Raw genomic sequence first — 13695 nt, 5'->3', positions numbered from 1 at the left:
AAAATTAAACCCCATATATGTGGCTACAGTCAGGGACCACACAGTGTAGCTAAAAGGTGACCTTTGCACTCCTTTGATTCTTGGCTTCTCCTGTACCAGGCAAATCCCCCAACAAAATATACAGCGGCCTCAAGATTGCTCTAGGTTACATCAGTTGCCAGTGACTCAAAGCGCTCCATATTACCAACCTGGGATCATCCCTTTTCTCCTCGTCACACCCACTACACTAGGGCTGGGGAGGTGATGTAGGACTGTGTCAGCCCTACATTACAGAAGATTTATCCTATGCTAGATGTGATGAGTTTTCTCATGGACAGTTATGTCAGGCTAAATCCTTCGGCTTTGTGACACAAAGCAGTTAAAGATTTAGACCTAACTGAGTTTCTAACTGTATGGTTATGGATATGTATGTTTGAATGTTAACCAGTGCAGTGTTGCTTTACTGAGTCTGCAGACAGGCTGACTGAAATGGTAGCTCAGCTCAGTCTTTAGTTTTGAAACCTAATGGTAACAAATTTGTCATTTAAATTGTACTGCATGAAGATTGGCACATTCATAAATAAATTGCCTGAAGTGATGTTGGTTGTTACAGAGATGTTGGTTGTTATCAAATGGTCCAGGTTTACAAAAGGTGTGTTTCATTTTTCACAGGAGCTGGGAAAATATGGAATCCTTTTCTATAATGCTTATTTTATGGTGATACCCACAATGATTATTAGCTTCTCCACTGGAGACCTTCAGCAGGTGAGCAGCGCCATTAGACATCTCAGACTAGTACACTACCCTAATTATTTCACCCCTTTTAGTTATTTTGCTGTATCTAGAGTTCCTTGGAACAAAATGCTCTAGCCCCATTCTCCAAACTTAGGGCCACATTCTGCCCTGAACTACATCTCTGTGTGATCCTGTTAATTTCATTGGGATTGCACGTGGTGTTAGTCCAGCTATGTTCTGGTCATGAATTCTTCAGCCAGCTAGGAAGATTTTTTTTTCAATGTAGTGAAGTTAAATGACACAAAATGATGAGTAATCACATTGTAAATTCACTTTTGCGCTTTTTCCCCATGATAAAGACCCAATAAAGCTACACTAATTAGCCCAATAGTCTTTCCTTTTGACCTTTTTCATTACAGTTAGAACTTTGAGATTACTACTCTCAGTATCTCTCATTTTGACTCTCTACTTTAACAAGGCACATTTCCCTCTGTATTTGGAGGCCAGCATTTGGATTCTGTATAGCTTGGACTTTTTCTTCACCAGAAAGGTCCTGCAAACCCTTACTGTAATTATTGGTCTTTAGCCATATTACTAGTCCTCTTTCAGTCAGTGTGCAAAACTTACTAAAGACTATTGAATAGCAGCTGGAATTAGTGTGCCCAAAATAAGGCCCCAGCTGTGTCATGTGATTTATGAGCTTTCAGTTTTGCCAAATGCTCTAAAATGAGGCTGAGATTAGCCAAAGCAAGCAACTTCCATGCCATCTATTCTTCTATCAAAGAGAGAATATTCAGAGCAGGGCCAGCTTTAGGAAGTGCGGGGCCCAATTCAAACACTTTCGGCAGGGCCCTGGCAGGGATGACTTAAAAAGAAAAAAGTGTAAAAAAAAGAAAGCCTTCCATTTCTTCCATGTATAATTTACTTTCCATAACTATATAAATAATAAAATTGTATATTATGTACATTGCATCATATATGCTGTTGATTGGTTATTAATGACTGCCGTTTCACATGTGTGGGTCCCCGCCACTCCCTGGGGGCGTGCACATGTGTGGGTTCCCGCTGCTTCCTGCCCCCCTCATTGAAGCAGGTGTGCAGGTTACTAGCCTGGGAACTGCAGGGCAGCAGTGGACATGGGGCTGGTTCGAGGCAGGGCACGGGCTGACTGGAGGTAGGGTCTGGCTGCAGGCAGGGCAAGGGGTGCGGGGCTGGCTGGAGACAGGGGAGTGTGGGGCGGGCTGGCTTCAGGCAGGGGGGTGCAGCAGGGGTTGGCTGGAGACAGGGCAGGGTGGGCAGTGCAGGGCTGGTGCAGGCAGGGGTGTGTGGCAGGGGTTGGCTGGAAACAGGGCAGGGGGTTTGGTAAGGGCTGGCTGTGGGCAGGGGGGGCAGAGCTGGCTGCAGGCAGCTGGGGGCGGGGCTGGTGCGGGCAGGGCAGGGGGTGCAGCAGAGGCAGCTGGAGCTCCAGCCCTTTAAAAAGCCCCCAAACCCCCCGCTATCCCAGGGCTCTGGGGGCTATTTAAAGGGTTCAGGACTCCCCAGCTTCTACCCCGCCCCGGACCTTTTAAATAGCCGTGGGAGCCCTGGGGAATGCATGGGGGCGGCGGGGCTCCAGCGGCTATTTAAAGGACCGGGGTGGCAGAGGCAGCAGGAGCCCTGGCCCTTTAAATAGCCCCCAGAGCCCCCTGCTATCCCAGGGCTCTGGGGGCTATTTAAAGGGCCCGGAGCTCCAGCCAGGGGCACGGGGCTTGCCGTGCTCCAGCCGGAGCTCCAGCCAGGAGAGCGGGGCCGCAGGGCTTGCGGGGCTCCTGCCGGAGCTCTAGCCAGGGCCGCGGGGCTTGTCGCGCTCCGGCCAGAGCTCCAGCCGGGGCCGCGGGGCTTGTCGCGCTCCGGCCAGAGCTCCAGCCGGGGCCGCGGGGCTTGTCGCGCTCCGGCCAGAGCTCCAGCCGGGGCCGCGGGGCTTGTCGCGCTCCGGACAGAGCTCCAGCCAGGGCCGCGGGGCTTGTCACGCTCCGGCCAGAGCTCCAGCCAGGAGAGCGGGGCCGCGGGGCTTGTGGCGCTCTGGTCAGAGCTCCAGCTAAGAAAGCGGGGCTGTGGGGCAGCCGCGCTCCTGCCGGTGCTTTGGTCAGGGGAGCAGGGCCATGGAAGACCCCGGAGCAGACCGCAGCCAGGGTAAGTAAAAAAATTTAAAAGGCACCTAAAGCGCGGGGCCCTCTTAGGCGCGGGGCCCAATTCCCAGGAATCAGGCAAATTGGCCTAAAGCCGGCCCTGATTCAGAGTTAGCTAGATCCAATTCACACTTGTGACCTACATATCACTTAGCTCATGATAGCTCAGTGGCCCTTCATAGATAACTATAGCACTTAAGTGGAGGCAGTGTTGCACAGTGGATAGAGCACTGGAGACCCACTTTCTATTCCTGGCTCTGCCACTGGCCTGCTGGATGACCTGGGGTAAGTCACATTGTCACTGCTCTGTGCCTCAGTTTCCCCATCTGTAAAATGGGGTTACTAATACTGACCCCTTTGTAAAGTGCTTTGCGACCTACTGCTGGAAAGTGCTGTATAAGAGTTTATGTATTAGTAGTAGTAGTAGTAGTATTCATTATATTGTTCTTTGCTGCATGTTGTTAGGCATCTAGTTCTTTGTGACATTCATACCGGTGTGTTCCTAAAATTCTGCAGTTACCTGGAACATTGTCACCCACTACAAATATATTTGTTCAGTCCTTGTGCAAAACATCATCTTGTGGCTTCAGTCCAGTGAACCTGTATCCCCATCACAGAAAACACAGCTGTCTCCCTAGTTGGCAGTCTCGGTGGAGGCTAAGCTTATGTGGTTATAGGGATTGAACTGTTCTCTCACACTTAGATGTGATCCCTCTAAGGCAAGATTGAGGCATTTTTATAGGAATGCATGAGGAAGTCTGCTCTGCTGCAGTCTGCGCCATGCTTGTTCTGCGAATAAATCAAGGATCTCATTGTGCTGGGCTGTTGCTCTGGCACCTTTCACAAGCAATTTCATGCACAGTTTATTTTTAAAAAGACCCTGCCCCACAAATGTATCATGGCTATTGAGAACACATATTTGTACCTATTAGAATTAAGTTCCATTACTATGAATAGGAGACACCTGTATAGCTGAGCCAGCATGATGAATATTTACTTCAAATAATGGAAAATGCCATGGTAATGTAGAAACATTGACGAATGATCTGTAGATCAAGGGAGATACCTGTTTTTACCTGGTTGTCATGTAACAGAAATTTTTGTTGCGTTGGTGCTACATTACAAGGTTTTCTACTGTAATCCAATATGGGCACTGTGCAATCTGTGCCTCTAATAAGAAGAGACAACCACATGCCAACCAAAATATTTGTATTCAATCTGTGTGGAATGGAAACTGTTCCCACTCCTGGCGACTCATACAGATCTGGTAGAGTAAAGCATTTCATAGGCTGTCTGTGAGCAAGGGGTAATCTAGGAGTGTCTTGTTATTAATTTGTCCTTAACACAGCTGGCTGATTGATTGTTAGTGGAGTATGAACTAACAAAACAGAAAGTGTCTTCAGTAACTGTAACAATCATGATTCCAGTTCATCATCAGAGTTAATGCAAATGAATCTTATTGACACATTTAGTAGTGACTGATATGTGAATTTTTTGTTTAGTTGTGTTTCTTCCCAAGGAACAACCTTCAGAGTGATATGAGCCTTTTGTTTGACTAGATAAATGAAATTTTTCAGATATGAAGTAGTCCTGCCCTTGCACACTGGGAACAAATCTTGTTAACAAAAGCGAGTGTTTTGATCTCTCCCCACCACGCACAATTGCATATTTTTAGGGAGCACAGTAAGGGCTTCTTTTCACCTCAAAGGCAAAAGCATGCGCACTTCCAAGAAAATATTGCACAACACCCATATGTGAAAGTGGTAGAAAAATGAGTGTTCAGTATAGCTAGCCCTTCCTTTCATAAGGCTATGCATAATGGGTGTTGTTAATCCCCAAAGCAGCTACAACTAAGGGTACGTCTTCACTACCCGCCGTATCGGCGGGTAGCAATCGATTGCTCGGGGATCGATATATCGCGTCTCATCTAGACGCGATATATCGATCCCCGAACGCGCTTATATCAATTCCATAACTCCACCAACCTGAACGGAGTTGCGGAATCAACAGGGGGAGCCGCGGACATCGATCCCGCGCCGTGAGGACGGTGAGTAATTCGATCTTAGATACTTCGACTTCAGCTACATTATTCACGTAGCTGATGTTGCGTATCTAAGATCGATTTTCCCCCGTAGTGTAGTCCAGCCCTAAGAATCCAAACAAGTCACTTGGAGGGGTCTGATTTTCAAAATGCAGAGAGGTCAAATTGCATTTCTTCTTTGCGTGCACATTTACCATCTGTTCCCAGTAACTGGAGAACTGCATGTAAACAAGGCTAGCAGGTGCCTGCCTGCTTGTATGTGCATAAATTCCTGGTTTGCATGCAACATGCAGTACGTATGCTTGTAAAAGAAGGTGTGGATCTTAACTCCACTTATGAAAACTAAGCCCTGGTTTACATCTATGAAAGATAGCATAAAAGAGGGTGCGTTATTTTAATAGGTGAGGACGTTTCCAAAGGTAAAGTTTCCCCCTCGCTCTAAATGATACCTTACTGTTTGATACTGTTGCCCATCCCCATTGTATCTGAATGCTGAATCCTGCACACACTTTCTCATATGAGTAGTCCCATTGAATTGTCAGTAATCCTTACCTGGGTTGAGCAGAATGGGTCTAATTAAGTGAATAAGGATGTTTTGCACGATTGGGGCTATAGTCCTTTCTATCCAAGGATCTCCTAGTGCTTTACAAATATTTACATATTTTAGTCACAAAACTCTCCTGTAAGATTAAGAATCATCATCTCAAGCTGTACAGGAAGAAATTGAGGCCCAGGCAGGTTAAGTGACTTGCCCTGAGTCACATCAGAAGCCTGTGGCAGAGAGAAGACTAGATCTCAGAGCTGCTTATATCTAATCTCATGCTTGAAAACCTTCGAAAAGTCACATTCATTTGTAAAATCTCACAGAAAAGAAGGATTGGGGTCTGATCCTGTATCCAGTAATATCTGTAGCAATGCTCCCTTTGCTTTCAGTAGGTGCAGAATTAGACCCTCAAAGCTGTGAATATGCAATACATAGATGGAATAGGTGTCTTTTCTGGAGAAGATTTAATTCTTTATCCTTTCACTAGTTTTAGGTCTGGTCTACACTGGGGCGGAGGGTGCGATCTAAGATACGCAACTTCAGCTACGAGAATAGTGTAACTGAAGTCGACGTATCTTAGATTTAATTAAAATTTCTTACTTGGCGTCCTCACAGTGCTGGATCGACGGCCACGGCTCCCCCGTCAACTTTGCTTCCGCCTCTCGCACTGCTGGAGTTCAGCAGTCAATTGGAGAGTGATCAGGGATTGGTTTATTGTGTCTACACTACCTGCAATAAATTGATCCTCAATAGATTGATAGCTGCCCGCCTATCCGGCGGGTAGAGTAGACATACCCTTAGTGTAAATTCTAGTTAGTGCATATCATTAATATGCAACAATTAGGCAACAGCATCAATGAATGAGAATTCACACCAAGATTCTGTATAAAGAATTATTCATTTGTTGCATAGTGTTTGCAACATGCAGTCTAATGTGACTGCTCTGTAAAGATTGCTATACCAGACAAAATTAAAGAATATGTTACAAATCAATTGTACTGTTAGATTTATACATTTAGCATGCTATCTCCCAGATAAATATAAACCCTCCATAATTCTAGCATGAATTGTAATCAATTGTTTTTCTTATTTTGGACATTTTCATTTTAACATTTCCATGAATGTATATACCGTATTTAATTATACAGTATTTAATTGCATATTTCTTTCTTTTTAACAGGTCATAGATTTCAAGTACTGGACAAATTTTTTTTTTCTCTTTCAGTTTCTTCTCTCCTGCTTCATGGGGTAAGAAGGCAGTGATAAGTGAAGAGGTTTTAGCAGCAATTTTATTTCATCTCTCAGAAATGTAGTTAGTTAGGCAGAAAATAGTAAATACTCAAGATAGTTCTCTGGGAATTTCTAGGAGAATGTGCTTCATTGAAATGTAAGATGGTAAAGCTCAGGACGTGGACTATGATCAGAACACTTGCTGGCATTTGTTGTTGTTTTTTAACTGTGGTGGTCAGAAACATGACTATAAAATGGCATCTCCAAATTATATGAGCTTGTTTCACTGAGTTTAATAGATTGCATATTCTTTAGGGTAGGGGCCATGTTTATTTATTCTTTAAAGCACTTAGCACAATTCAGGTGCTATAAAAATGATGAATATGAATAAAACACAAGCCTTTGCTACAGTTAGCAGAGCAAATACAAATATAGGAAAGTGAGCTGGATTCTGTTCTGTCTCACTGCATCACCAACCGGTGTCAAGTAAGTACACATAACGAAATTGGTACTACTGGTGGTCAGGGGCGGCTCCAGGCACCAGCATGCCAAGCACGTGCCTGGGGCGGCAAGCCACAGGGGGCGCTCTGCCGGTCGCCGCGAGGGCAGCAAGCGGCTTGCCTTTGGCTGCATGTCTGTGGAGGGTCCACTGGTCCCGCGGCTTCGGCGGACCTCCTGCAGGCATGCTGCCGAATCCGCAGGACCGGGGACCTCCCACAGGCTAGCCACCGAAGGCAGTCTGCCTGCCGTGCTTGGGGCGGCAAAATACCTACAGTCGCCCCTGCTGGTGGTGATTTAAGAGGCAGAGAAGATGCAGCCTGATGCGCCTCTCGGGTGGGGCTTGCACAGCTGACATTTATAAAAATCATTTTTAGACTTGTAATCTGAACAAATTTGGTATGGGAGTCATTAAAAGAAACTAAACCATAATCTTACCATGTCTTTTTTTAGAGCTGTTTTTTCAGAATGTTAAATGCACTTTAAAGGAACTGATAAGTTTGAGGACTTCAGTAGGGCCTTGATCATATAAGGTCCTGAGCACTTCAAAGTGTTACTGGGCATCCTTGATTCCCATTGATGTTAATAAGAGATAAGGATGCTTAGCACCTCTTGGAAGCTGTCCGTGCCTTGAAGGATCAGGACCTAGGTCAGTTTAGGAGTAGTCCACAAACCTATGGACAGAGATAGAAACACAATCTCTATAAAAGCTGTAGCACAATTTAGCACTAGAAGTGCTAATGTAAACCTTACTATCCTGGGTCACCCTGAAGTGGAACCATTCAGTACTGTACTTAATGTAACCCATGTCAGTCATATGTTTTTTACTTTAAAAGTCATAAACCTTTTACTTCTGATTTAACTGGAGTACCATTCTATAATGTTGAATTGTTTAATAGATTCATGTGGAATGAATTTACTATGATTTATTTCTTTGCCTTAGGTTTCTCTTAATGTATTCTACAGTCTTATGCAGCCATTACAATTCTGCACTTACGACATCAGTGGTTGGTGCAATCAAGGTAAGTGGTAGCAGGAAAAAAGAGTGAGTACACTGAAATAATGAAGAATATTCAGAACATGGTGAAGAGTATTCAGTCACCAACTGTCTTGCTGATGTTGTGAGTATATGTATGAGCTGGAAACACAACAAATAGCTAATTCATGTCTTGGTGGGAGTGCTACATTTTCCAGTACAGGAGATCCACATTAGGAGAATGGGTATAATTTCTCCCAGGACTAAGTGAAGCTCAGATGTATTGTAGAAATGAACATGACTCAGGCCTTGGCTGCTTAATAAAGCTGCACCGGTGTAATTAAAGGCATGATTTTAAGCTGATTTAGTTAATCTGATGCAAGCTCCTGCGTGAACACATTTATTTCAGCTGGAATGACTTATTTTGGTTTATCTTAAACCAATTCCTAATTGACTTAAGATAATACAAGCAAAGCATGGTTTAACTAAACCAATTTAAAATAACAAAAGTGCAACTCCCTCATGTACATAAGGCCTGAGTGTCCATGTGAGAAGTCACTGACTGCACAAGCACCTCTTACCAGCCAATTCATGGAGGAGAACACAAGGATTGTCAAACGAAAGAAGAGTACTGGTTAAAAAAAAAAAAAAAAAGCGCCTGGTAAAATGGTTCGCAGTCCGAACGAAGGAGAGAAGATCCTAAGCATCTCCTCTAGAGTGGCCTTGGTTGGACTGGATGCAAAAGCTTAGAGAAGCCCCATTTGGATGGCTCCAACATGTTTACATTTGTCAAAGGAACATTGAAGTCACTGTCTTCTGAATGTTTTCTAATTTTGGCAAACATTGAAGTGGAAACCTTATCTCTCAGATCTGATCCATGCATTATTATTTTAAAATATGTACATGTGCCCTGAGACATCTGGATAGGGCACATTACAAATTGTAAAATAACTAAAGAAATGTGGATCATTACAGGCACAATAAAATCAATGCGATAGACATTGCTTTCTAGACTGGGTTCACATATTCCCACCCCAAATGTGAAGTGGCATAAGAATCCTTTAGGCATTCCATCATAAACAGGGAACAAGGGTCTTCCAATACACGAAGACCCAAATAACATACTGAAATTTGGTCAGAATACCTGCATCTGTAATTTTCACTCCATGCATCTGAAGAAGTGGGTTTTTTACCCACGAAAGCTTATGCCCAAATAAATCTAAATAAATCTGTAAGGTGCCACTGGACTCCTTGTTGTTATTATGGATACAGACTAACATGACTACCCACCGATACAGAAATTCTGACTCAAATCCACTAAATCTTTTTGGCTTGCACTGCAAGAGCACCGAAGACTTAGATTTTCCATGGAAAATCACTGGTGAGCAAGGTGGAAGGATGCCAAAGTCCTGAACAAACAATTAAGGACCCAGTGGCTTTTCACTCCCCTAGGAAATATGGTCCACTTTGAATCGCATCCACACATCAGAAGACAGATGCTCCTACATTCTCCATAAATGGAAACTGAGATACAATCCTATTTGTGACTGTAGAAACAGATTTCAAAGTAGGAAACACATAATTAATTAATGTCCCAAATGATCTGATCCTGGTGATATCTCTGCCATCCATTCTATGTCACGTGAAGCAGTTAATTGGATTGCCAGTTGAGGTGTGGACAGCTAACATTTGTGGTGTTAAGCCACACAGAAGAAGACAATGACTAAATAAAAATAGCATAACTGATTTCTGAAAGGTTTTTTGAATTTTGAAAGGCACTTTGTGACTCTAACACTCAATAGAAATGAGGTCATTGACCGAACTAGATGCCAAAATTTGTGAAACAAAAGTGAGGGCAAAATGAGCACAGTACATAATACCTTTCCAGGAAAAAAATCATTTTTTAAAACTTTTTTTTTTATTATTAAAAGATGTGTCCATATTGACCTACGGCCAAATGGTCTGATTGCCTTTTCATGCTGCAGAGCAAAACACTGAACCCTGTAGAAGAACAATAAATCATTTTTTATTCTTTTTTTTTAATTTTCCAACACTTTTCCCCCCCTCCTTTTTGAAGGACATGAGACCAATTTTCAGGAAATTGGAGGTGAAATTAATCTTAGAGTATGTCTTCACTGTGAGAAAGAATGTGTTCTTAACATAGGCTAACTAATCCATGTGAGCTAACTCAGCTTAAAATGGCAGTGAAAACACAGCAATTTAGCTTTTAACTTAGGTTAGCAGTGTGAGTTAGAGCCTAAAGGGGAGGCTGGCATTGAACTTGAGCTTCTAGCCCAAATTAAAGGCTGAGTTGCTGCTGCTCTTCACTGCTATTTTAACCTGAGTTAAGAACACACCCTTTTGTAGTGAAGAGGAACCCTCCTTATATCACAAAAAGTAGCATCCATTTTTGGGGGGCCAGGGCGCTCCAATTTGTACCTACACTTGAATAGCTAGTGCAAATCTGAATACCTGAACTTCTACACAATTGCAAACGTAAATCAAGATGCTGTAGACACAGATGCTGAGATTTTCACCTGAAAAAGAGAGGTTGGGCTCAGCTGAAAATGTACCCTGCAAAAAAGGTACATAGAAAAGTATTAAGGAAATAGTCCTTGGGATTTCTGGTCCTTCAAAAACGTTCTACTCAAATCAGCTTGTAGGGAATTGTTCATATTTGGGAAAATGATGAATGTTTATTATATATATTGTTTTTACATTATCAATAAACTTGCCACACTGTGAAACTGATTTTAGTAATAGTTTTTGAAGGGACAACAACTAAACATGTTCAAAAGCAAATTAACTTGATGACATTTAAATTCTCAAAGGCTAAAATTGTTTAGTTAATGCATGGCTTTTGATTTCTTTTCAGAATATATCCATTGCTTATATTGGAATGTTGGTTGGTGGAGACTACATATTCTCTATATTAAACTTTATAGGGCTAAATATTTGGTAAGTGGAATCTGAATGGTCTTCATTTGGTAAAACAGAGAAACTGTTCCTTAATGAGCACTAGTTTTGTTTTTGTTTCAGTTGGCCAATTTGGTTGAGGTAATTTTGAAACCTGTGACTGGGCGAGTGCTATATGTTGCCTCAGGATGTAAAATTCAATAGGATCAGTTCTAATTTTTACATCTATTTATGTTTGTTTCTGTATATTTATTTTGTCATGTTAAGATTGTAATTATATAGATATACCTGCAGTTTTACTACTAAGAGCTGTAGCTCATTAGTTTTTGTGAGCAGAGCTGGGTCTTGTCAGTTTGGGGATGAGACAGCTAAGGAAACTCCAAGTATTGCAGGAAACGGGAATGTTGATTCAATGAGATGTACTCATCCCTGTGACTTGTCCCTGAAGCTGTGTGCCAGGATGGTGTACTTTCAGTAGGAGTAATCATTCTTCATTTCCAGTTCTTAAAATGTGTTGTGTTACCTGCATCCCATCCCATCCCATATAGGTGCTAACGAGTGGTTATTTATTGATTTTCCCCTTCCCCAGTATATTCAGGGCCAGATTGTCTGCTCATGTAAATCAGTGTAGCTCTAAGCTATATAAATTGACACCAGCTGAGAATCTGGTTCTCTGTCTGTAAAGCACTTTGAAATCTTTTGGAAGGAAAGTTGTTATATACATATATGATTTTTGTCAGCAAGTATCCCTGATCTTGTATCTGCTCTCTTCTTTAGCATGGCAGGAGGACTGAGATATTCATTTTTAACATTACGAGACCACAACAAGTCTAAGCAGCCTACAGATGTAGAAAACACATCTTGATTCAAAGAGCTAGCAAAAATGAATAATGTGAAATGCAGTGAAGATGCAAGCTCACTAAACAGCACTACCATGAAGTTAATCAAGCACGTGCAGCACGAATGTATCTGAAATGAGAAAACTGTACCTCAGTTACCATTGCGCACACACATCTTATAGACTCAAAAGTGTTCTTACACACAGTGTCGCAACTTATTTTTGTTTTATTCTTTACACCAAGACTGACTTATAATATGGGAACATCTATCCAAAGTAATTGGCTAGTTGTAACTGTCTTTATTCTTCTTGCCATTGACAATATTTGTACTCAGCCAATTCTTAAATTTCTTACTCAGTTTTCATCAATCTTTGTGAGGCAAAACTCCCAGTAAAGACAATGGGGGCTTGATTCATTTCTATTCTGTACCTTGCAGACTTGTTTACATCTACAAAGAGGGTGTACAATGCTACCAAATCAAAATGGTTTTACACCCACTTTGCACTAGTGTAAATGACTTTACAACTGGATCCTGGCTCACTACAAAAGCAGTTTTCCCTCTTTTGGTATTGACACCTCCTCTTCAATTATTGGGAGTGAACCACATCCAATCTGACTGAATTGGCCCTGTCAACATTGGTTCTCCACTTGTAAGGTAACTCCCTTCTCTTCATGTGTCAATATATTTATGCCTGTGTCTGTAATTGTCATTCCATGCATCTGAAGAAGTGGGGGTTTTTACTCATGAAAGCTTATGCCCAAATAAATCTGTTAATCTTTAAGGTGCCATCAGACTCCTCATTGTTTTTGTGGATACAGACTAATATAGCTACCCCTCTGATACTTGGATCCAAGGTGTTTGTCCTGGATAAGGAGTGATTGAAAATTGAATGAGGAACTCGGGGTACACCCCAATATGTTTTGAATAAGGAGTCCTCTCTTATCCTACCAAATCTCTGCTTAATTCTTCCAAAGAAGCTATCATCCTCTGTGGTATCACAGTCTGTTGCCACAATCATGGTTGTTTTTTCATCAGTGGATTATTCTGACTTTCTGCTGGATCAAATGAAAGGAAGAGATGGGCAGCGAGAGAAATATTTATTGTTTAAAGAGAAATAACTTGGCTGATTAGCCAGTACTGCATGGAAAAATACGAGAGAGACCAGAAAGGTAAATTCATTTCTGTTCAGGTATGCATACCTAGATATCAAAGGTTCCCCTCTGCACATTGTCAGCGCTTAGCTTGGAACACTGCACAGCAAATGCTGCTACTGTTTGCTGACTAGAGCAGAAAAAAACGAGTGGCACGCTGAAGACTGACTTTATGCAATAATGTTTCATTGATGCAGAATTGTTGATGTCCCACAGTGTGCCATGTACGTAATGATAGCTGAAACCATGTAGAATTCATCTGGTTTATTTCTGTACTCTGAACTCAGACTGTGTTCCCAAATATTCAGTAAGGAGAGGAAGGACAGGTCCAGTAGTTGAAGTACAAAACTTGAATTGGGTGATCTGGGTTCTGTTCTTGCTTCTGCCATAGATGTTGGACAATAACATAACTGCTGTCTGCCTCAGTTTTCTTATTTGAAAAGACAGAAAATATATATTTACCTACATCCCTGGGTGTATAGTTAAGTTAAATTAATCAATCTTTGCAAAGCATTTGATCCTCAGATGGTGCCACAGGAGTGTAGAATGATTATTATTGTTAGGGTTCTCAATTTCAGATACACATGAGCCAAGTTATGATTTTCTGTTGAAATCAT

The 13695-nt window shown here is 42.2% G+C and overlaps 1 protein-coding gene across 3 annotated transcripts in view; it reads left to right on the top strand.

Annotated features, from left to right (window-relative positions):
• The window catches only part of SLC35D2 (solute carrier family 35 member D2), a 34483-nt gene that overhangs the window by 18285 nt on the left and 2503 nt on the right, over positions 1 to 13695 (top strand). For 2 of the 3 annotated variants that reach the window (XM_030567309.1, XM_030567311.1), the window contains 5 exons: positions 652 to 744; positions 6648 to 6715; positions 8139 to 8217; positions 11047 to 11129; positions 11865 to 12485. In XM_030567309.1, coding sequence (XP_030423169.1) covers positions 652 to 744; positions 6648 to 6715; positions 8139 to 8217; positions 11047 to 11129; positions 11865 to 11952 — 411 coding nt within the window. In that variant the 3' untranslated portion in view covers positions 11953 to 12485. Of the gene's footprint in view, positions 1 to 651; positions 745 to 6647; positions 6716 to 8138; positions 8218 to 11046; positions 11130 to 11864; positions 12486 to 13695 lie in introns of those variants that run through there. The other variant, XM_030567310.1, reaches the window with a different exon arrangement.

Source organism: Gopherus evgoodei, chromosome 6 (genome assembly GCF_007399415.2).
Source record: "Gopherus evgoodei ecotype Sinaloan lineage chromosome 6, rGopEvg1_v1.p, whole genome shotgun sequence".
Lineage (NCBI taxonomy): Eukaryota > Metazoa > Chordata > Testudines > Testudinidae > Gopherus > Gopherus evgoodei.
This window is presented reverse-complemented; position numbering and strand designations above follow the sequence as displayed.